This window comes from Balaenoptera physalus (assembly GCF_965194825.1).
Source record: "Balaenoptera physalus genome assembly, chromosome: 6".
NCBI lineage: Eukaryota > Metazoa > Chordata > Mammalia > Artiodactyla > Balaenopteridae > Balaenoptera > Balaenoptera physalus.
Genome location: NC_138885.1, coordinates 120,128,845 through 120,153,543, shown reverse-complemented (window position 1 = coordinate 120,153,543; position 24,699 = coordinate 120,128,845). Strand labels below are relative to the sequence as shown.

The following is a 24,699-nucleotide window of genomic DNA, read 5'->3' as shown; positions in this document are numbered from 1 at the left end:
GAGCAGGGGGTGGTGAAACGAGTTGGAGCTGGTGGGGAAGCCCCCGCTGGGTCTGGGTGTGTGTTCAGGGGTCAAGAGCAGTACTGCTGGGAATCCTGGATGGTAAAGAGATCCCTTATTCAAGACAGAAAAAGACTCCTGCCAGATGAGAAGGAAAGACCGCCAGTTTCATTTATTACTACTGCCTGGTGCTTCCAGGGCACAAAGCAATGCCAGTTGGTCGTATGTCACATACGGGGGAATAGGAAGGCACTAGTTGGGGGAAGGGGAGCTGGTAATAAATATTTCTGTTTCATTAGTAACCTGATATATCTGCAATATAAATAATACTGTGATGATGTATGAAGGTGATACTGATACCCCAACTTGAGTGCTTTTCTGGTAGTGGTAATGTCCATTATGGTGCTCTCTTTAATAAGTACGAATTAACTGTGGCAGGGTAATTTATATAATTAGAATAGCAGGACAGAGGGAGTAGGTAAGCTGTACAATGGCATTTTGGAAAAAAAAAAAAGATGCAGTGTCTGGATTGTGCTAAAGGGGAAAATTAACATGTGCTACGTTCGGGAAAAGGCAGCGGACGTTCCTGTTGTAGATCCTAGGGCACCCAGCTTGTGAAGTGGCCAACTTTGAGTTTGTACTTGGCTGTCACACACCCACTGGGCACAAGTTGCCGCCACACTGCTTTTGGAGGTGTCATCAGTCAATGAGGTGAAGTACAGCGAGGCCCTAGTTCCAGCACCGTGGACTATTGAACGGTCAAAGTGTATGCATTTTTAGGATTTGAAGAATGAAAATAGCAGAGCTGTGCCAAACGAAACTGCAGGTATTTAATCTCTTCATATAGGGCAGGAGTGGAGCAACAGCAGAGGACATTTGATGTTTCCCGCCTGGGGTGCTATGTGATGATTCAGGGACTGGCATGGCTCCTGTGGGTCATTCATCAAAGCCATTTTAAAGCAGGGACTGCTTGGTGGGAGCTGAGCTTCCCATCAGAAAGACATCTGGGGGCTTCCCTGGTGGCGCAGTGGTTGAGAGTCTGCCTGCCAATGCAGGGGACACGGGTTCGAGCCCTGGTCTGGGAAGATCCCACATGCCGCGGAGCAACTAGGCCCGTGAGCCACAACTACTGAGCCTGCGCATCTGGAGCCTGTGCTCCGCAACGGGAGAGGCCGCGATAATGAGAGGCCCGCGCACCGCGATGAAGAGTGGCCCCCGCTTGCCGCAACTAGAGAAAGTCCTCGCACAGAAACGAAGACCCAACACAGCCATAAATAAATTAAAAAAAAAAAAAAAATTAAAAAAAAAAAAAGAAAGACATCTGGGAAATGCTTCCTTGGACTAAGAATCTAAGAGATGTGTATGCTTCTGTGTGGGAATCTCAAAAATACCTTAATGGCAGTCATCAAATCAAATTGAAGCAGGTATGAAACTGATATCAAGATGATTTAAAGATGACGGAAAACATTTCAACAGTTAAACTTGGGCAACTAGTGGGAAGAATTCAGTGTGAAGAAAGATCCCCCATGGAATCTCTAAAGAATGGGCTATATTCCTGACCAGGAAAGGGGATGTAAGAAACCAAGTTGGTTACACTGTACAGAGACGTGAACTGCAAAATGGGAAAGTCCAACAGGAGCATTCCAAATCACTGCAAAGGAATGGCACGGGTTTGTTGGAAATGTGTTGGGAATGAGATAGAAAAACCCACATTCAATAAGCAACAGGAATACTTAGACATGTATTAACTCATATATATATTGAATGCTTACTCACTAGCATTCCCACTAATGGGGCATTATGCTACTTGCTGTCTTATGGCCACAAAGACATATCTTCTGCTCTCAAGAAGTCTACAATCCAAAGATGATATTTAAAGCATAGATTTTTTCCCCCCAAAGTTTTTCAAGTGTGTGAAGTAGAAAGTGAGAGCCATGAGTATGTATCTCTTTTTAAAAAAATTTAAAAGAATCCTATGGATAAATTCCTTTCTGTTACCTGCCTTTACTTAACTGCATTGTGTCTGTATTTACATGTGAATACATAAATCTCTTTAAAGGATAAGTTATCTTCACTCTGAGCTTCATAAAAAGTTTGAAAAACACTCGCATGATCAGAAAGTAGAAAGTCAAGCTTATTCACTCCATCTCCCCCTTGCTTCATCTTTGATCTCACTGGTCTCCTTGCTATTTCTCTAATATGCAAACACCTGAGGGCCTTTGCTCTTTGCATTTCTCTCTGCCTAGAACGCTCTTCCCTTAGGTATCTGCTTGGTTGAAGCCCTCACCTCTTTCAGTTCTTAGCTTAAATCACACCATCTGAATGAGGCCTCCACTGACGCCCCTACTTAACAGAGCCACCTGCCTCCTGGCCTCGGACCGCTGCCCACAGGCTGGCTGTACTCTCAATCTTTTACCCTGTTTCATGTTTTGTGTTCACAGTCCTTATTCCCTTCTAACACATTATAATACATATTTGCTTTTTTACTTTTATTTTATTTTTATTTTTTATTGAGATATAGTTCATTTACAATGTTGTATTCATTTCTGGTATACAGAAAAGTGATTCTTTTTTATATTCTTTTCCATTATAGGTTATTACAAGGTATTTAATATAGTTCCTGGTGCTATACAGTAGGACCTTGTTGTTTATCTATTTTATATATAGTAATATTTTTTATTTTTATATTTATTTTTGTCTCCCCAATGCCTTTCCACTAGAATAAAGTTCCATAAGGGCAGGAATCTTCTTTTTTTTTTTTTTTTTTTCTCACATCTTGAGCACCTCACTAGTGTCTGGCACTTAGTAGATGCTCAGAAATACTTGTTGAGTGAATATATGAAGAAGGATTATCACACTCACACACACACACACATACCCCTCCACACCAGCAGTATCTTGAAGTGGTTTTAGAAATTTGTGGATATCAATGGATGTAATCTTTTTTGTTTGGGGCAACCAGTCATAAGGTGAGAATGGGGATTAAATACCATTTTGTTAGCTATAACCATAACAGAATGAATTTGTCATTTTACAGAAACTAAGAATAAACGTTATTAAAAAGTAAGTTACTCTACACCTTCTTGCTTTCTTTGGCTATAGATCCTTGGCTATAGATCCAGCATCCTTAGGGTGCTATCTTGACCAAGAGAGACGGGTGAGAGAGTGTGGGTGGACTAGTACAGACCCAGTTACAGAAAGCTGACAGGCATGTCAGGAGCATCGCTGGAGTAGTAAAAGAGTAGAACCCCTTCCCCCTCTACTGCATTCATTCACTGAACTAGTATCTTCCAAGATTCTCTTTAAGCAACTAATTTCTTCCCAAATAGAGACACTGGGATGGAAGTAAAGCCCATTAGTTAGTAAACATGTTATTATCCATATACAGAAATATATTTATATGTATGTCTTTCTGTCTGCAAGTGTCTTTCTGTCTATAAGAGTTTCACACAGTCTTTAGTCTCTGACTTGAGGGGAAAATACTCTCTTTGTAACTAATTCTGCTACTTTTTCCTACCTTGTCAAAGTCATCAAAGCAAGGTCTTTAATGCTTCAATCTCTCTGAAGTGCCTTGTAATGAGCTTATTGTTAGGACAAAGGTAACTTGACATTCCCATTTCTAATCAATAGCCAGCTTTTAAAGCATTGTTAGTTTTGAGTGGCTCTAACTGGATCTCCAAATGTGTTCTGCACTGATGAGAGGCTTGAAAGACAGGCATGCTGCTTTCATTTCAGCATATGGGTGAAATATGGTGGAGTTGCTAACCTCTTCAAAAAATCAACAGTAGGAGTCAGAATGATCCCAACCAGTTGGGGAAATGGTTAGTCAAAGAGAGTATGAATTTTAAAAGCCCAAGATGAAGATAATAAGAGTTTCCTAGATTTAGAGAGAAAATGAGTGACTTGAACAGAGGTCAGCAACCCAGCATGCTTGCGCTAGGAATCACTCACCAAGAAACTGGATTATTATGGAGTCAGACAGGCCTGGATTCTAACTCCAACTTCTCCAACCTCCTCACTTAGAAGCTCTGAACCTCAGTTCCTCATTCATAAAATGAAGATGGTTGTGTAAACTTCATAAGGTTTTTGTGAAGGTTACATCAGATAATATCAGGGCTTCTCCCCTCTACTAGATCATCCAACTTGGCCCTTCATGATTACGAGGGCCAGCATCTTTGCTTGGGCCACTGTCCTTTCCTGAGTGTCCTCTTCATTTCTTTCAGTCATTCCTTTCCCTCCTTCAAAACATCTCTTCCAAGAGGTCTAACCCCAGGCTAATTGTTTCTTAATTCCATATTCTTCTAGATCAAGTTCATCTTATCAATCTATCTAGTTTAGAATGCATTATTCTGTACTCATTTATGAATGGCATTCATGGCTTTGTAACTGCCTTTTATTTTCATGATTTGAGGTTAAATAGTATATACCTTGAGGACAACTATGTCTTCTACTTTTCTGTTTGCATTTCCCATCCTTTTGTGCCTATTACACTAGTATGCACAAGGTAGATGCTTCCCTAATAGAAAGAAGTAGGGCCTCTTAATCCCCACCACTGTCTTGGGTTCACATATATGAGCATCCTGATGTATTTCCGGTGGACGAGTAATAAGAATCAGAGAACTGCTACCGCCAGTGAACCGTCCAGAGGATGAAAATGAATTATACATAAGATTTGTATTTTACAGCTTGTATTTTTAACCCTCTTAACAACCCTACAAGGTAGGTGATATTACTTTTCACTTTATAGATGAGAGAACTAAAATTCAGAAAAGTCAAGTGACTTGCTCAAGGCCACACAGGTAAAAGGTATCAAAGAGAGTTTTCAGACACAGATCTGCCAACTCCAGGCCTTAGTGTTCTTTCTACTGAGCCAGGGCTGCTGTGCACTGAATCAGTGGAGGATATTTGACTAACTGCATTCCTGAAACTTGTCTGGTTGTGGCTTAGCACCTGTGGATTTAGAGCAGGATTGATCTGGTCAAGAAGCAGGGTCAGGAGAAAAAAGACTAGTTGATTATAGAAGTGTGGACCTACTGTGTGTGTGTGTGTGTGTGTGTATCACTATTAGTACAGTGTATTTGTACTATAGTGTTAAATTCAAGACTGACTAAAAATGCCAACATGGTAATCTACTAAACAGATGTTTAAATTATCAGGTTCTAATGGTGTATTTTCCTCCCTCCCTTTCCTTCCAAACTATTTTCCCAACTTTTACTCTTGTAAGCAAAAAATCATATTATCCAAAGAAATAGATTTTACTTTGTTTTCTTCAAAATAGAGATGGTTGAGGGGTAGAAGAAATCCCAAGTTGAGAGAAGAAAAGTGATTTTACCAACAGGCCCAGGACTCAGATGTGAGGTGCCCTGATAAGGCTCTATTGCTGCTGCTCAGACCCCAGGCCATTGGTGCCTCCAGAATGACACACCTCGGTTCTCCAATTTTACTGCAGGCAAAAGCCTGGCAGTGACCAGAAAAAGAGCCAGGCTTTGTCTGATAGGTCTAGTGGATTGCCCCAACTCAGAAGCTACCCTACATCAACTGAACAGCTAAGAACCTAGGCAGCTAAGAAATGACCAAGGTCCTTAGGCCCCAAATTGGATTAAAAGTGCTCCAAGGTCATTGCTGTAGAAATTATGATGCTTCCAATCTCTGTCGTTCTCTCACCCCTCCTCCACTGAAGGAGATCGGACTGAAGCCGACCTAAATTTGAGATTCAGATCTTGAATGGCCATTGTGTCCTGAGAAAAGATTATAGGTTTGGAGCAAAAAAGCTCTGGGTTCAAGTCTTGACTGTGGGACCAGAGGCAAATTACTTTACTTCTAGAGCTTTAGAGTTGTATACTGGTAAAATGAGAATAATTGTTGTGCACAGAGGGTTATTCTGAAGATTTTTACTAAGTGCTTAAAGCACCTGTCATAGAGAAAGGACTAAATAAATGTTAGCCCCCCATCTGCTTCTCCCAGGACACACCCTGGTCACTGCTCCTAAGTTGCTAGGCCGAGGAGGGTCTAGACTTAGTGGAGCACAATCTAAACCAACAAGGTTGCCCTGCTGTGGAAGCACCCCTGATGCCAAGCTATATCCACACTGCATAAGTAATTCCTATTTGACGCTGATCAGATCTTTACCAGAGATTTGTATTCAACAGGATCACAGCTTAAGAGAAGAAATGAGAGGAAGAATGGTAAAGTTAATAAATGGTTATAAGGTAGAACCTCTGAGGGAAGCTTAAAGAAATTGTCTTTCACTTGGAGAAAAGAAGATTGAAAGTGAATTTAACAGCTCTTCAAGACCATGCATACTGGATAATAAGCAGGATAATGGCCCTAATCTCTATGGCCAGAAAAAGAGGAAAGGAGTTGAATTTGCATTTGAGACGAAGAAGAAAGAAAGATTGAATTTAAAGCAAAACTTCTCTAAAAAGTTATTATAAAACACCGGGATAGGTGACCATGGGAGCCTATGGGATTTTCTTTTTTGGACCTCTGAAAAACAGAGAGCCCTTATTTGTCTGGATTGGGAGAGGTTCTGAGCAGGAGAGAGGGAGGGGGTGGGGAATATTGCAGGGATAGTTCTTGAACCCCGAAAAACATACATTAAAGCACTTTGGAAGCTTTCAAGGAAAAGAAGCAATGTTACAGTAATCTGTAACTGGGAGACACAGAATCTGAATGCAAATATAAGAACGAACATGCGGTGTCGGGAGGAAGTACAGGCAAAGAGAAGTAAAGGAAACGAGCCATTTTGTTTCCAAGTGACAGACATCCCTCCACCCTGGTGGAGCCGTCCTAAATTCCCTTCTGTGGGCCTCAGTTTCCTTTTCTGTAATAGGAAGTGCTTGGATTAAACACTCTCTTTTGAGTCCCTTCCAATTCTGAATTTGTGTTCATAAAATCGATCCAGAGAAAATGTGAGCACATCTGTGAAAATCTACCGGTGTCCAAAACCCAGGCTGTACTGGATGGCTGAGTGCTGCCCAGTGAGGGCCCAGGCTCTGGTGTCAGTTGGTGTGGGGGGCAGGGGGTGAATCCCTCAGCCAGGAGCAAGTTGCTTTTCTTCTCTGAACTGCAAAATCTTCAGTTTTTTTGAAAATGAAAATTTCAAAATGGAGATGATAATAGCTCATTTGGAGTTGTAAGTTTAAATTAGATAATGCAAGTAGAATGCTTAGTATAATAATGTCTAATAGCTTCCATATATCAGGCACATAAGCAGTACCTATTGTATTAATATTCTTGCAATGAGAATTTTTAAACCCTTTTATTTCTATCTTGATTGAATTTGTAGAAAACACTGCAAACAAATTACATAATTTGTGGTGGTGGTGTTTGTTTTTAACACACTTGTCTTTTCTTGTTTTAACAGAATGAATCCTAATTCATTCAGCTTTCCTGAATGTCATATTAAAATACACATGCAACCCATGTTTATATCTCTGACTGCCACCACGCATTCTCTGCCCTTTTTCATTTGTGAAGTAGAACTAAGAGAGTAATTATTTAGCAGCTCCTGTGTGCTGCGGCTTTGAATCATTTTTTGCATTCTCAGCAAGCCCCGGCCCCTGCGATCTGTGCCAGCCCGTCTTCAACGTGGCCAGTCGGGGTTCTCCCGTATTCTGTTGATGTCACCATTTAGCCTCTCTTCTCTACACCTTGGCCTATTCCTTCGCAACTTCATCTTGCTTCTTCTAACAGTGTTCCCAACTCAACCCCCCCGCCCCTTTACTCTTCATGAGGCTGAATGCCCCACTCCCAGCTTCAGACCGGACGGCCGTGGGATGTGCACCGGGTTGATACAGAATTTCAGCTCCAGCAAGCTGAGAGGGCGCGCCTCCTGGGCCAGGGTGGGGCACCAGGTTATGAGCGGCCTCCTGCCTTTTGGGTTTACTTCCCCGCAAAGGACACCGTAGGCGGCTATGCGGTCCGGCCACCGCCCCCCGCCCCTCGCGTCCGGCCGCGCCGTGGGTTGCGGTCTCTGTGGGGGTGGCAGCTCCTGGCGGGGCACCCCGGAGCCGCGGGGAGCCCAGAGGCGAGGCCAAGGCGGGTGGGGCGCGTCCGGGCGGGGAGGGCAGACTCAGGCAGTGCAGGGGGCGCCAAGGGCAGCGGGCGGGCGGACGCGCGGCGGAGGAGCGAGCGGGACGAGGGCTGGCTAGTGCCGCGGCCGCCCGCCCGAGGGGGAGGAGGCTGTGCTGCCCTTGCCGCAGGTTTGCTGTCGAGCGCACAGGAGGCAGGGACATGGGTAGGGTGCGGTCTGCGCGGGGCCCGAGCCCGGATCTCTTCCATTTCCCCTCTCACTCGGCCCCGGGCTGCGCCGCAGACGGCAGCAGCTCCCGCTCCGCCCCAGCCGCCTGACCGCCGGGCCGGGGTGCTAACCGCGGGGCCCGCCAGCCCGCCGGCCCGGCCAGCCCAGCCCAGACCGGCGGCCCGCAGCCCCGCCGCCCGCCGCCCCCCGCCGTCGCCGCGTTGCCAAAACAAACGGGCCGGCCTATTTATTGGCGGCCGGCGAGCCGGGCAGCTCAGAGTCGAGGCGCCGAGGGGGACAGAGCGCCGCCACCAGCCAGGGCCCCGGGCCCCCGCCCCGCACCTGAGTCCCGCCGGCCCTGCGCCGCGCCGCGCAGCCCATGGCGCCCCCACCTGGAGCCCCCCGGAGCCACCCGGACGCCTGAGCCCCCGCAGCGCTCCCGTCGACTCGCCCACCCGTCAGCCCACCAGGCGTCCTCTCCCGCCGGTCTCCCGGGCTCCCCGGCCATGTCTCCCGCCCGGCTCCGGCCCCGACTGCGGTTCTGCCTGCTCCTGCTGCTGCTGCTGGTGCCGGCGGCGCGGGGCTGCGGGCCGGGCCGGGTGGTGGGCAGCCGCCGTCGGCCGCCGCGCAAGCTCGTGCCGCTCGCGTATAAGCAGTTCAGCCCCAACGTGCCCGAGAAGACCCTGGGCGCCAGCGGGCGTTACGAAGGCAAGATCGCGCGCAGCTCGGAGCGCTTCAAGGAGCTCACCCCCAACTACAATCCCGACATCATCTTCAAGGACGAGGAGAACACAGGCGCCGACCGCCTCATGACCCAGGTGAGCGCGAACCGCCCTCGCTGGGCGCCGCCGCCGAAGCACCGCCACCTGCCCGGCCCTACCCGCCCCCTGGCACCTTTCCTTGACTGGCTGGCACGCCCCCTGGCACCTGCCCCTCTCGCCGAGATGGGCCGGCCGGGGTCCCGGCGGAGTGTTAGTATTCCCCGAGCCCGCCGGAGGCTGTGAGAAGAGCTCCCCGCTGCCAAGAGCCACAGCCCAGCCGGTTGGCGGTGGCCCCTCTGCACCGGAGTGCTGGCAGCTCAGGTCAGACGCGGCACCTGGAGGTACCTCTACCCGACTGCCTCCTGCGCCTCCGGGATGCACCAGTCCCTCCCGGCCTAATCTTCCGCACGGCTACGCCCCTTTCATTTCGAGGCGCTTTGGCACCCCTGAGGCGAAGAAGCTCCGGGCGCGGAGGGCCCCACTGGCCTTTCCTTCCCGTGCGCTCTCGGTTCTCAGCGCTGCCCCCTCCTGGAGCAGCGCCCCGGCGGGGTCTGGGTTTAAGGAACAGCGGGGAATATTAGAGCCAGGAGGTGGAAGTGGGGAAGGGAACTTGAAGGGCAAGCCCACGTGTCTGTCCCGAGAGCTGAGCGGCGCAGCTGCAGTTGAAGGGTGAGGTGCCAGGCCTCCGGGCTCTGAGACCGAACTTGGAGGGGGCGGGGGGTCCCTGGAATTGGTGGCGGGGATGGATTGAAAGAGAGGGGCTGGGATGCCGGGCAGCCCCACAGCAGGGCTAACTTTAGTCTCTGCGTGCTCGGAACAGGACCGGCGCTCAACCCAAGCGCCTCGGGAAGGGGTGGGGGGGGGGCGCGGAGAGGAAACTTTCTTCCCTGCGGCCGGGTTCGCAAGGGAGGAGATCTCCGTCCCCTTCCTTAGTGGTCTCCCGGGGCTTCCACCGCAGGCAGGCGGCCTGCTTTCTAGGTGCTCTGGGAACGGCAGCTAGACCACGGCCCTCAGCATGCGCCCTGGCGCCGGGTCTGGCCGGCGGGTGTCGGGGCGAAGGTTGGCTGGTGGCCGGGCCGGGCCGGGCGCCGAGGAATGCAGATAAGGATCCGGGCCACGGGCTGGGCAATCATTGACAGCGCGTGCCCGGGCTCTGGACCCGAGGAGGGGAGGGGTGGTGGGGGATAGAGGGGCGGGGAGCAGGGGCCGCGGAGCGGACATAGGTGGGTGGCTGGAAGCCTGGCGGCAAGGAACACGCGGAGCTCCCTCCCCGGGCAGTGAGCGCCCCCAGCTAGATTGCAGCCTGGGATGCATCCTGGGAGGACCGACAGGGCCTTGGGTTTTAGCCGCTGTTGGCTCCTGGGAGACCGAGTCCAAGGGTCTGTGGGGCCTGGGCTCTGAGGGGTGGGGGTAGTTCGAAACATGGGCTGCCTACACTTGGGAGCGCCTGGCACCTCAAAGTGAAGGACTGTGGAAAGGCCCCTCTCCCCCAGGCCCCTCCCCTCAGTCAACTGCGGGGTCCCTTGGGCTCCAGGCACGAAGGGAGCCAGCACAGACGATGATCTCTGCCGTCCTTCCCCCAGGGCGCGGCTCGACTCCCACTCCATGGGAGGGGAGAGATCACACGCTTTGTTTCTCGGGTCCCTTCCCAGACAGGGGCGGCGCAGAGGTGCTGAGGGCTCTCGACTCAGGGAGAACGTTGCCTGGGTTTATCAACCCGGAGCGAACCCCTTGCAGCGGAGACGATCCGCGTGGTCCTCCATCTGGCCAGGCCAGGCGCTGGCCTTTACATCAGCTTCTGGTTCCCGGGCTGCCGCCTCCCCTGAGCGGGTGCGGGCCGGTTTTGGATCATGAGGGTCCCGGCAGGAATGCTCTGTGGCGCCGAGGGATCCAGGCAGGCTTGGGATTCCCCTCCAACACACCCCCAGGCTGCTGAGGCGCTTCGCACCTGCCGCGCCTGCTGCGCCCTGGCCGCTTCGGGGGCCTCAGCCCTGGGGCTACGGTGACACCTACTGGGCACCTCGAGCCTTGCACGCCTAGCAGGCCGGCTGCAGGCAGTCAGCTCTGCTACCACCTTTATTCTCCAGGCAGCAGGCGGTCCCTGTCCCTGGTACCGCGGTGAGACCGAGGGACCCGGCGCTCAAAAGGTGGAGCCCTGTCTGTGGAGGGATCAGTAATCCCAGCAGGAGAGAGAGAGAGCTTAGAGAAAAGCCCCCAAGGGTGAGCGGATCGACGCTCCCTCCAGATTTGTGGCGCCACCGCGCGGGCCAGGTCCCTGGGGCAGCTGATGCTAGAAGGGAAGGAGCACTTTAGGACTCTCTGTTCCTAAGAGAGAGGGTCAGAGCACCCTCCCCGGTTTCCCGACTCCAGCGAGTGCAGTGGGAGAGTGAGGGACGAGGCTGCGTCGTAACCTGCAGGAGGGCCAACTCCTCCCCCTAACTCGGCTTCCTTTCCTCTCGCAGCGCTGCAAGGACCGCCTGAACTCGCTGGCCATCTCGGTGATGAACCAGTGGCCCGGGGTGAAGCTGCGGGTGACCGAGGGCTGGGATGAAGATGGTCACCACTCGGAGGAGTCGCTGCATTATGAAGGCCGCGCGGTGGACATCACCACGTCGGACCGCGACCGCAATAAGTACGGACTGCTGGCGCGCTTGGCAGTGGAGGCCGGCTTCGACTGGGTGTATTACGAGTCCAAGGCGCACGTGCATTGCTCCGTCAAGTCCGGTGAGCCGCTGCCGGGGGGCTGGACCCGGGGCCGGGGCCGCAGGGCGTGGACAGGCGGCACTGGGCCCGCCGGGGCCAAGAAGGTGAAGAGGCCCTCCCAGGGATGGAGGCGGGGACCCCGGGGAAGAGGACGTCCGCGGCGCTCCCCGCTGCTGCTCCTGACCACCTGCTCGACCCGTGCCTGATAGTGTCATGGCAGAAGCCTAGGGAGACAGGGCCCTGTCCCAGCGACGCTGGGTGCTGACTTGGCGGTCCACAGTCCAGAGCCTGCCGCAGGAGGTGCAAGACAGAGCAAGCTGGCCAGATGGAGGAAGCCAGGCTGACAGAGACGGCCTCCCCACCCAGTGTGGTGCAGAACGCTAGGGGGTGGGGTGGGACCAGGGGCCAGAGTGTGCCCAGACACCAGCGTGCCTGAGCGGGAGCCAGGAGCCCAGAGGTTCAGAACCCACAGCCCAGCTGCAGGTCAGGCCCTTTAAGGCACTGTGTACGCCCCTCTCAGGGGGCGCAGGCGTCCCCAACCTCTCCTCCAGGGCCCTGAAGCTGGACATTTGGGGGCAAAGCCAGCCATGAGGGCAAGAATAAACAGAGTGGACTTAATAAAGTGGATTTTCCCAGATTGGCCGCCTTGTTGATCAGAATTGGCAGGCACTGGGGCCTCGTCCCCTCCCTCAGATCTTGTCAGCGTCCCTGTCACCTGCATTGAACCCAGTCATGGATGCTTCAAATGGTTCCTGTGTGACTGCCAGCGTGGTTCCCCCCTCGCTGCAGGCTCAGCCCTCCATGCCGGCCCCATGCAGCTGTCACACTCACAGACCTGGCACACTGAGACCAGGCAGGCTTTTACTATTCCTGATCCCACCTGGGCTCACAGTGGTGACCCCACCCTGACCTTTCCCCTCAGCACTTCCTTGTCAACTGTGTCTGCTTCAAGTCACATCAACCCTTCACCTGCTAACGTCGGCCAGGTGCCAGCTCCTAGGGTGGCCACTTGCCTTCATAACTCCTAACCCCCAAACACTATTCTGCATCCCTTCCACTGATGCCATTGTGTCCCGTCCCCGCACAAGGACCCAGCACATGAACTGAAGATGGTGATTTCACCCTTGCCACTGAGCCACACCCTGGCCTGGCCATTCACTCTGAGCTTCCCCAGGAGTCTGTGTTCTCGCCACTGACTGGTCCTCCTCTCCCTTGGAGTATAGACTCCAAGGGCCGGTTCTGGCACAGAACTTGGGGTGTCAGTCTGAGAGGGCAATTTTGGGGAGCATCTGAGCAATGGGTGAGAAATAATGGGACATCCAGATGCCAGAGGTGCTAAGCAACTTGCTTTCTCGACGAAGCTGCAGCTTTTGGGTGTCAAGTCACAGCTGACCACTGCTTGGCTCAGCTGACCTCTGGCCTCTCTGACTACTTCACAGCCTTGTCAGGATTGGGAGCAGATGGGGGGGGTTTCACCTGGGCTTCAGGGGGGCCCTTTCCCTCACACCCACTGGGTCTTGGAGCCTCAGTATGCTCTCTCATTGGCAAAGCATTAGGCTGGGGAGGAGGGCAGAAGGTCACACTGTGGGCTGGGGTGGATTCCAAGCTGCATGGAAAGTGGGGTGCAGGGGACAGGATATGGCGATGGGGGCAGCCTGGGAGCAAGAGGAACTCTGGCTGGACTGGGGAGGGATGCTGTGACTGGGAATCCAAGCTCCACAGCAGTAATGCCTTCATGTCCCTTCTTCCCACAGAGCACTCGGCCGCGGCCAAGACAGGCGGCTGCTTCCCTGCTGGAGCCCAGGTGCGCCTGGAGAGTGGGGCACGTGTGGCCTTGTCAGCCGTGAGGCCAGGAGACCGAGTGCTGGCCATGGGGGAGGATGGGAACCCCACCTTCAGCGACGTACTCATTTTCCTCGATCGCGAACCAGACAGGCTGAGGGCCTTCCAGGTCATCGAGACCCAGGACCCCCCGCGCCGACTGGCACTCACACCTGCCCACCTGCTCTTCACGGCCAACAATCACACAGAGCCAGCCACCCACTTCCGGGCCACGTTTGCCAGCCAAGTGCAGCCCGGCCAGTATGTGCTGGTGGCGGGGGTCCCAGGCCTGCAGCCTGCCCGAGTGGCAGCCGTCTCCACACATGTGGCCCTTGGGGCCTACGCCCCATTAACGAGGCACGGGACGCTGGTGGTGGAGGACGTGGTGGCCTCTTGCTTCGCGGCCGTGGCTGACCACCATCTGGCTCAGTTGGCCTTCTGGCCCCTGCGACTGTTTCACAGCTTGGCGTGGGGCAGCTGGACCCCAGGGGAGGGTGTGCACTGGTACCCCCAGCTGCTCTACCGCCTGGGACGTCTCTTGCTGGAAGAGGGCAGCTTCCACTCGCTGGGCATGGCTGGGTCAGGGAGCTGAAAGGATCCCTCTACTGCCCTCCCAGAACTGCCCAAATGGGTCCAAAGGCCTACCTGCCAGGAGGGCGCTGGCCCTGGAAGGGACCTGAGCAGGACACTGGTTTCTACCATCTCTTCCACCACAGGTATACATCACTGAGACTTGGGCAATGCCAGCGTCCTCCACCCCCATCATGGTGTAGTGACAAAGCTGCAAGCTGAGCTGGCAGTGGGGGGTGACCTCTCTTTCTATCCTAGAGACCAGTGGGTCCCAACCCAGCCAGCTCTCACTATGATTTTTCATACTTGCCTCCCCCAATGGGGAGGGCTCATTCCATCCATCTTAGGCCCCTCTTAAGTGGGCTTGCACCTCAGTTGATGCTGCTAGATTCCCTGGGAGCCAGCAGGGAGCTGGCTGGACTCAATGCTGCCTAGAACTCAGAAGGCTGCAGGTTGGGGCAGCCAGCCTGGCCATCCTGAGGCATAACCTTCCTCTCTGGCCACGCTCCTCGGGACACATCCAGAGACTGTCGCTATCAGTGTAGAGTTCTGTGTTCCGGCCAATGTGATCATAGTGCCAGGACTGGGTGAGGGGGCTGGATGTCCTTCCCACCCCTGCCCAGGCTCTGCATTCCCACTTCTGCTGAACCATGACCCCACCCCTCCTCCGGTCAGTCTCCCCCACCTTATTTATTGGCACCGAGGGGGAAGCCCATGGGAAAATTTTGGGGATGTTTTGGTCTTTACTTCCTTTTGTAATAAAAATTATTTAAGTTGTTAGAGCCCTAGTGTCCAGGATGCCGAGTAGGGCCGATACACAGATAGCCCGGAGCCATGGGTGGGGCTGTCCAGGGCTGTGCTCACCTTCCTCCAAGGACAAAACCTCCAGAGCTCCCATCCCCTCTCTGGGCCCTTTCTCACCCAGTAGGTCTGCAAAGTCTCAACAGAGAGCTGTGCTCTGTGCCAGGCAAGGCCTTTCCATGCTGACTCCAAAGTTTGCCCTAAACAGTTAGACCAGAGAAAGAACTGATGTAACTAGTCCATGGTCATTTCACTCATCTAGAACAATCTCCTTTTGCCTGATTTAAGGTGCTTTCCCTGCTTTTTCTGGTCTTTCTCAGGGCCTGAGTTTCTGATTTTTCACAGTGGATAATGAACCGTGGTATGAAAATATTCTGTAGAATTCACACCTGCCTTGTGGCCCATCCTGACTTCTTGGGTAAGTCAGGGGTCCCTAACCTAGCAGTTCTCAAACCTCAGAATCATCTGGGCAGCTTGTTTAAAAATGATTCCTGGTCCCACTTTCAGGATTCTGCTTTAATAGATCCAGATTGAGGTCCAGGAACTTATTTTTACAAATACCCCAAACACGGCAGATAGTCCATGGACCACACTTTGAGAAACATTGCTTAGTCTAAAGGATGCCAGTTTATTGCCAAGACACGATGACCCCCTTCTTCCTTTTCTCTTGGTTTCTGTATCCCATGGCAGGTTTTTCTGTACTCATTATAGACCATCTGAGACTCCCAGGTCCTTTGATACAGTTGTTAAATTTTCAGGAATATTGTGAGCCAGTTGAAATGGGCCATAGTGGGCATATTTACACCATAGAAATTGGCATATGCTACAAATTAGAGCTCCCCTGACCATGGAGAGCCAGTTGTTAAAGGACACCCCTGCCCAGGTTCTATCCTCTGACAGAGATTTCTGTGTTGGAAGGTGGGGGGGGGGGCATGACTGCCCAGACTCTTACCTTACCATCCCCCCTTCCATGAAGGAAAACTCCAGAGAAAACGTCATTGCCCTGGAGACTGTGTCATCTGGGAGGAATAGGCCCCCACAGACTAGAATGACAACTGCTCTCAGTTAATGAAGACTAACCATTGCCAGGCATTGTTCTAAGTGCTTTACATGTAGCACCCACTTCATTTTCATAACAACCCTATGTGGTATATACTGTAATCTTACCATTTTCCAGATGAGAACACAAAAGTATGGGGAGGTTAAGTAACTTGCCCAAGATTATGCAGCAAGTGACAGAAGCAGGATTTGAACCCATGCATCTTGCTCGCAGGTCCACTGTTCTTACCACAAGGCTTTTCCCTTGGTGAACTTGGGTCCTTTCCAGAAGGCACGCTCAGCATTTCAGGACCGGAAATCTGTTTTGTCAGACCACCTAGAGTGTACTACTCATCACCTTGTAGCAGACTCTCATGGACCAGGTTCGTAGGGACCAGAACATCTATGAACTCATTTGCAGTGAGAAACAAAAGGTCAAGGTCAGGAGGCTCTTGTCCATTCATTTGCACATTCGTTCTTTTATAGAAAGTTTGCATGGTGGGGGAGAGGGTGGTTTGGGGGAGAGAGATCGAGACTCTCCCCTATGGGGGGCCTACCTGCCTCTCCTACGGGGCCTGGGCATACTTTGTCCTGCAGACACAGAGCCATTTGGTGTCCCTAGACCTTTCTGTTCTGTAAGAATCTCCTCAGGAAACACATTTATTCTTCAGACAGAGATGGCTGCAAAGATTCAGAAAAACACTTTGAATTCAGACCCTTGAAAGACCAACCTTGGGGTAGAGGTGAGGCCCTGCAGTTTTTCTGGGAATAGTGGCCCAGAACTGCAGTGACAGTGCCAGCTGGACAAGCAGAGACAGCCTGGAAAGTCATCCTCCGCCTCTGCAGTGCGATGGCCTCAATCCCTCCCACCAGAACCCAGCTTGCTTATCCTTTGCACGATGCCGAGGCCCAGAGGAAGGTCAACCATACTGCCCAGGCCCGGGTAGCTACTGGCCCCATGCCTGCCTTTCCTCTCAGGCCTGAGCTCAGCCCCCAAGGCAGCTGCATCCACAATGGTCATTGTTTGGTCATCGTTTGCTGGACACCCTTGTGCCAGGCACTGTGTCAGAATGAGGGAAAGAGGCAGTCCCTGTACTCAGTGAACTGCCGGGTGGCAGGGAGCAGCATGGGGAGACAAAGGTCCACACCATATGTTGAGTGTTATGGCTGACGTCCTCACAGGGGCTATGAGAGTGCCATGGAGATGCTGGGAACTAGGAAGACTTCCTGGAGGCGAGGATGCTGCAGGTAGAGCAAGGAGAAGTTTGCATGGCAGCTAAGTAAAGGAAGAGATCCAGGCTGAAGACAAGGTAAACGCAAAGGCTTGGAGGAACCAGCATCAGGTCAGCATCTCAAAGCCATCTGGCGCAGGTGGGCATGGCGAAGCTGATGTAGAGAGCTGGCCGGAGTTAGACAACACAGATCCTTGTGTTCCCCAAATTTGGACTTTATCTCGGGGGCTTGGGGAGCAAGCCCTTGGGGAGCACCCAGGAGGTTTGAAGTCTGGAAAAGCTTGCAACTAGATTGTTTCAGAAAGCCCACCCACTGTGCACTGTGGAGCACAGACCAGAGAGGCAGCTGTGGAAGCAGGGAGTTCATTTGCTGGGCAGAGAAGTTGGTGACCTGGACTGAAGAGGTGGCCATGGGGTCAGAAAGAAGGTGACATTTAGGCAGCAGAATGACCAGGACTTGAAGCCAGTTCAGGTGAGCAATGAGGGCAAGGAAGGGGTGCACATCAACTTTGGGTTTTTAAACATGAGATCCAGCTCCCCCAAGCCCTTGACCTTGGTCCTTCTCTGGCCTTAGTGTCCACACCTTCAAGGGAGATGTCCAGGGATTTCTTGCCCATATAGATATCCTCTCTTTTCATTGTCCAAGGCTGGTCCACCTGGGTTCAAGGGACCCTCCAGGCTCTTGCTCTCTCTGCCTGCACCCCTACCCCCATCCCGGAAGTGCATGGGGAGGAGATTGAGAGTAGCCCCTGATATCCCAGTCCAGGCAAGGTGCAAGACCATGCTGAGGGACTTCCCTTGTGGCCCAATGGCTAAGACTCCATGCTCCCAATGCAGGGGGCCTGGGTTCAATCCCTGGTCAGGGAAATAGATCCCGCATGCCACAACTAAGAGTTCGCATGCCGCAACTAAAGATCCCTCATACCACAACTAAAAGATCCCGCATGCCGCAACTGAGACCCAGCGCAGTTAAAGAAAGAAAGAAAGAAATACTAAAAAAAAAAAAAAAAAAAATAGAAGACCATGCTGAAGTCTCAGGTGCTCGGGGATACCTGGCTTGTGGGAGTCCAGGAGACAAAGTAGGGGAGCTCCTGGCTGTGAGGCCTCTAAAGCTGCCTGGGCAGACTGCCCACAACACGGGGACCACTGCACCTGCCTTCCCAACTAGTCTGTGTGAGGCCTCTCCTCAGGTACCCATCCCCAAGCTGTCCTTGCAGCCTCCTCTCTCGTTTGGAAAGACCCCATCACCGCTGGGCACGGCTCTTCCAAAGCCCTGTGGCTCACACTCAGCCCTCTCCCCCAGCTCCCGCCAAAAGGGGCTGCCTATGGAGTGGCTTCTGACAGTGAGCAGCACCGTGTTGGGAAGGGCTGAACCAATGCAACAATCCTTTAGGCAACCAGGCCTGCTGTTAGCACCTGCAGCCCCAGGATGGGAACCGGAAACAGGTGACCCTCCATTAAAAATCTTAGCAAAACGCCCCTTCAGGAGATGCAACTAGAAAAGACAACTCTCCTGGCCTGGCGCCAGGAAGTCTGTTTAGGAGAAGGCTTCACACTGAGGTCATGCGGGGCATGCAAAACGTCTGGATTTGAGGCCCCCCCCCCCGCCTTGCCTGCCCAGTCTAGAGCCCTTGTGCAGTGTATAACTTGTACAACCTTAAACTCTGGCCCCCATGGGCCTGGGCCTCTGCCAGGCTCAGCCAGATTCTGCAGGTGGTGAAAATTTAGAGAGAAGTTCCCTACAGTGTCACACGGGATGAAGTGGGGAGAGATGACCAGGGGTGGAGATGGGATGTACAATGTCTGGGGACTTCCTGGAAGTGGTTTTGGGCTGGGTATGTGTGACTTGGGCAAGAGTAGGTGGATGGGTCATTGGGGGCAGATGCACGGAGGAGAACTGTAGGGCATGCCAAGGACTGGGAGCCAGTGCGATTGGGGCTCAGAGGTGCCAGGAGGGGAAATGGAAGTAGGAGGGGAGAAACGCTTCACCTCATAAAAGGGGCAGAGGTGAGGGCCTGGTGGGACGTGCTGGAGCAGGCAACACCCCAAAGAAGGAATGGAGGCCCTCAGTGCGGAGCACAGGCCCTGCTCCCCACCTCAGACGGTGCCCCTGCTGCAGGAAAACTTCTGGCAGGTGTTGGCGGTGGCCGCTCTCCCAACCCATGCCCTCTGTCCCCTGGGTGGAGCGCACCTCCGGGAGCTCGGGCCCACATCCCACACCCCAGCCTTGTTTTCAAAGCCTCTTTGTTCCACTGGCCTGAGCTGTGGCCAGCCCGGATCTGATAAGGCCAGGTAGGGCAGATAGCGGCCCCACCTTGCAAGCCTGCGCTGCCTCAAGCCACACCCAGGCTGCTTTGCACGCACAGGGAATAGACACAAGGGGCTTCCCACCCAGGTAGGGGTTGGGGAGCCTCAATCTCTGGGCTGGCACTCCCTGCAGTCCGTGTAAGACCCCTCTCATGTGCATGGGAAAGCAGGATAAGGCAATTACCCCCCATTGCAGAGATAAATAAATTAAGTCTCCAAGAGGGAAAATGACTTGTCCACAGATATTTCTTCCACAATCAGGAGCATCAATTGTTGGGTCTGCTATTTACATAAAATCCTTTTAAAATCCTAACATCCTGTGAAGTGAGGTTATTTTCAATTCCTACTTTGCAGAGAAGAAACTGAGGCCCAGAGAGGTGAAGTCACTTTCCCAAGATCACACAGTAGCAGAGTCCAGACCAGAACTCAGGTCCCCTGCAGCAGCAAACTGAGGGAGGTGGGAACTGATGAGGAATGGGACGAATGCGCTCCCAGCCTCCACCTAAAGATCTGCTAGGGCTGGGGTAGCTAAGAACCTTCCAGGAAGGTGGTCCTGGAAAAACAAAGTTCTAGATGCTGTGAGAGGATCTCATTTTGATGGGAGTGGCAATGGTTAAAATATGTCCATAAATTATTTGACACTGCTCTCCCCTTGAATCTGGCCTGAGACTAAGTCAGAAAAGGCCATGTAGCTTCTGCCTGGTTCTACCTTGAGCTTGCCAAACTGGAAAGGTTATGGATAGGTGTTCCCAGCCATAACCTAGCTGAGCTTCCAGCCAACAGCCAGCATCAACCATCAGCTGTGTGAGTGCACTATCTTGGAGGTCCAGTCCAGTGGAGCCTTCAGGAGGCTGCAGCCCTGGCCAACATCTGACTGTAACTGTATGAGAGAGTCCAAGTAAGAACTGCCTGGTCAAGCCCTTCTTGATTCCTGACCCACAAAATCACAAGTAAAATAAAACGGTTGTTTGAAATCTTGATAATCTTGATGATATTTCTTACACAGCCATGGTAACCAGAACAAAGGGCAAAGAGGGAATGGGATTTGATGAAGGCATCTCCTGAGGCTCTCCAGAAGCCTTTAATATACTTTTACACAAAAGCTTTTTTAAAATGGAGTCTGCATGAGGCTGGAGGAGGTGTGGTGCTTCTTCATCTTCTAAAGGGGCAGTGTGAGAAGACACACTGACTTGGAATAGATTTGGGGCAGAGAGAGACAAAGGCGGGGGGGTTGGAAAAGCACATCTCTCCACACTCGATTGAAAGAATGCTATGTATCTACTCTGGTAGCAGGATATCTGGTGATAGCAAACTCTTGGAGTAGTGAAGAGCCTTCTGGAAGGAAGGAAGTTCCTGGATCTGGGCTAGTGGGTAGCAAGGAGTTATACACTGTCAAGAAAGGAATGCTACTAGAGATTTAAAAAACCCAAATGTTATATGTTGAAGAAAGTGCTCAAAGTTTGGGGCCAGACCTGAGAAAGGGGCTGGACATTCCCATAGACAGTTGCTGGCCACGTTTTCTCAGAGTGCCCCTGCAAGCAGAAACTTGCCGGGCCTTGACAAAAGGTCCATGAAAATGAACTGAGAAGTACCCTGTTACCCTCATAAACTCCAGGTGTGTCTGCATCTGGCTTCTGCACACACCTCTGGATGTCCAACTTAAGAAAACTCAGGGGAATTCCCTGGCAGTCCAGTGGTTAGAAGTCTGCACTTTCACTGCTGAGGACCCAGGTTTGATCCCTGGTCAGGGAACTAAGATCTCACAAGCTACATGGTGCGGCCAAAAAGAAAGAAAGAAAAAGAAAGAAAGAGGAGACCTTCAAGATGGCGGAAGAGTAAGAGGTGGAGATCACCTTCCTCCTCACCAATACATCAGAATACATCTATGTGTGGAACAGCTCCTACAGAACACCTACTGAACGCTGGCAGAAGATCTCAGACTTCCCAAAAGTGTCTTGGCACTCCGGCTGGGTGTCAGGCCTGTGCCTCTGAGGTGGGAGAGCCAAATTCAGGACATTGCTCCACCAGAGACCTCCCGGCTCCACGTAATATCAAATGGTGTAAGCTCTCCCAGAGATCTCCATCTCAACGCTAAGACCAAGTTCTACTCAACGACCAGCAAGCTACAGTGCTGGTCACTCTATGCCAAACAACTAGCAAGACAGGAACACAACCCCACCCATTAGCAGAGAGGCTGCTTAAAATCATAATAAGGTCACAGACACCCCAAAACACACCATCGGATGTGGTCTTCCCCACCAGAAAGACAAGGTACAGCCTCATCCACCAGAACACAGGCACCAGTCCCCTCCACCAGGAAGCGTACACAACCCACTGAACCAACCTTACCCACTGGGGGCAGACACCAAAAACAACAGGAACTATGAACCTGCAGCCTGTGAAAAGGAGACCCCAAACACAGTAAGTTAAGCAAAATGAGAAGACAGAGAAACACACAGCAGATGAAGGAGCAAGGTAAAAACCCACCAGACCAAACAAATGAAGAGGAGATAGGCAGTCTACCTGAAAAAGAATTCAGAGTAATGATAGTAAAGATGACCCAAAATCTTGGAAATAGAATGGAGAAAATACAGAAACATTTAACAAGGACCTAGAAGAACTAAAGAGCAAACAAACAAGGATGAAAAACATAATAAATGAAATTTAAAATTCTCTAGAAAGAATCAATAGCAGAATAACTGAGGCAGAAGAACGGATAAGTGACCTGGAAGATAAAATAGTGGAAATAACTACTGAAGAGAAGAATAAAGAAAAAAGAATGAAAAGAATTGAGGACTGTCTCAGAGACCTCTGGGACAACATTAAATGCACCAACATTCGAATTATAGGGGTCCCAGAAGAAGAAGAGAAAAAGAAAGGGACTGAGAAAATATTTGAGGAGATTTTAGTTGAAAATGTCCCTAATATGGGAAAGGAAATAGTTAATCAAGTCCAGGAAGTGCAGAGAGTCCCATACAGGATAAATCAAAGGAGAAACACGCCAAGACACATATTAATCAAACTATCAAAAATAAAATACAAAGAAAAAAAATTAAAAGTAGCAAGGGAAAAACAACAAATAACATACAAGGGAATCCCCATAAGGTTAACAGCTGATCTTTCAGCAGAAACTCTGCAAGCCAGAAGGGAGTGGCAGAACATATTTAAAGTGAAAGGGAGGGCTTCCCTGGTGGCACAGTGGTTAAGAATCCGCCTGCCAATGCAGGGGACACAGGTTCGAGCCCTGGTCCGGGAAGATCCCACATGCGGCAGAGCAACTAAGTCCGTGTGCCACAACTACTGAGCCTGTGCTTTAGAGCCCGTGAGCCACAACTACTGAAGCCCACGCACCTAGAGCCCATGCTCCGCAACAAGAGGAGCCACCGCAATGAGAAACCCGCGCACCACAACAAAGAGTAGCCCCCGCTCACCGCAACTAGAGAAAGCCCAGCACAGCAACGAAGACCCAACGCAGCCTAAAATAAATAAAATTTTAAAAAGTGATGAAAGGGAAAAACCTACAACCAAGATTACTCTACCCAGCAAGGATCTCATTCAGATTTGATGGAGAAATTAAAACCTTTACAGGTAAGCAAAAGCTAAGAGAACTCAGCACCACCAAACCAGCTTTACAACAAATGCTAAAGGAACTTCTCTAGGCAAGAAACACAAGAGAAGGAAAAGGCCTACAATAACAAACCCAAAACAATAAAGAAAATGGTAATAGGAACTTACATATCGATAATTACCTTAAATGTAAATGGATTAAATGCTCCAACCAAAAGACATAGACTGGCTGAATGAATACAAAAACAAGACCCATATATATGTTGTCTACAAGAGACCCACTTCAGACCTAGGGACACATACAGACTGAAAGTGAGGGGATAGAAAAAGATATTCCATGCAAATGGAAATCAAAAGAAAGCTGGAGTAGCAATTCTCATATCAGACAAAACAGGCTTTAAAATAAAGACTATTACAAGAGACAAAGAAGGACACTACATAATGATCAAGGGATCAATCCAAGAAGAAGATATAACAATTGTAAACATTTATGCACCCAACATAGGAGCACCACAATACATAAGGCAAATGCTAACAGCCATAAAAGAGGAAAATGACAGTAACACAATCATAGTAGGGGACTTTAACACCCCATTTTCACCAATGGACAGATCATCCAAAATGAAAATAAATAAGGAAACACAAGCTTTAAATGATACATTAAACAAGATGGACTTAATTGATATTTATAGGACATTCCATCCAAAAACAACAGATTACACTTTCTTCTCAAGTGCTCATGGAACATTCTCCAGGATAGATCATATCTTGGGTCACAAATCAAGCCTTGGTAAATTTAAGAAAAATGAAATCGTATCAAGTATCTTTTCCGACCACAATGCTATGAGACTAGATACCAATTACAGGAAAAAAATCTGCAAAAATTACAAACACATGGAGGCTAAACAATACACTACTTAATAACCAAGAGATCACCGAAGAAATCAAAGAGGAAATCAAAAAATACCTACAAACAAATGACAATGGAAACAAAACGACCCAAAACTTATGGGATGCAGCAAAAGCAGTTCTAAGAGGGAAGTTTATAGCTATACAATCCTACCTCAGGAAACAAGAAACAACTCAAATAAACAACCTAACCTTACACCTAAAGCAATTAGAGAAAGAAGAACCAAAAAACCCCGAAGTTAACAGAAGGAAAGAAATCATAAAGATCAGATCACAAATAAATGAAAAAGAAATGAAGGAAACAATAGCAAAGATCAATACAACTAAAAGCTGGTTCTTTAAGAAGATAAAAAAAATTGAAAAACCATTAGCCAGACTCATCAAGAAAAAAAGGGAGAAGACTCAAATCAATAGAATTAGAAATGAAAAAGAAGAAGTAACAACTGACACTGCAGAAATACAAAGGATCATGAGAGATTACTACAAGCAACTATACGGCAATAAAATGGACAACCTGGAAGAAACGGACAAATTCTTAGAAAAGCACAACCTTCCAAGACTGAACCAGGAAGAAATAGAAAATATAAACAGACCAATCACAAGCACTGAAATTGAGACTGTGATTAAAAATCTTCCAACAAACAAAAGCCCAGGACCAGATGGCTTCACAGGCGAATTCTATCAAATATTTAGAGAAGAGTTAACACCTATCCTTCTCAAACTCTTCCAAAATATAGCAGAGGGAGGA

At 50.5% G+C, this 24,699-nt stretch overlaps 1 protein-coding gene across 1 annotated transcript; it reads left to right on the top strand.

Moving 5' to 3' along the window:
• The first annotated feature begins 1,317 nt into the window (after nucleotides 1–1,317).
• IHH (Indian hedgehog signaling molecule) lies at nucleotides 1,318–21,286 on the top strand. Its single transcript, XM_082466061.1, has 3 exons — nucleotides 1,318–9,060; nucleotides 11,466–11,727; nucleotides 13,461–21,286. The coding sequence occupies exons 1-3, from the start codon at nucleotides 8,749–8,751 to the stop codon at nucleotides 14,117–14,119; spliced, it is 1,233 nt and encodes a 410-aa protein (XP_082322187.1). The 5' UTR covers nucleotides 1,318–8,748; the 3' UTR covers nucleotides 14,120–21,286.
• Nucleotides 21,287–24,699: the final 3,413 nt, after the last annotated feature.

Bases quoted from the DNA above. Each gene is read 5' to 3' on its own strand.
- IHH (XM_082466061.1), top strand. From the start codon at position 8,749: ATGTCTCCCGCCCGGCTCCGGCCCCGACTGCGGTTCTGCCTGCTCCTG. The intron at 9,061-11,465 runs GTGAGCGCGAAC...TTCCTCTCGCAG, and splicing joins CCGACCGCCTCATGACCCAG to CGCTGCAAGGACCGCCTGAA. The intron at 11,728-13,460 runs GTGAGCCGCTGC...TTCTTCCCACAG, and splicing joins GCATTGCTCCGTCAAGTCCG to AGCACTCGGCCGCGGCCAAG.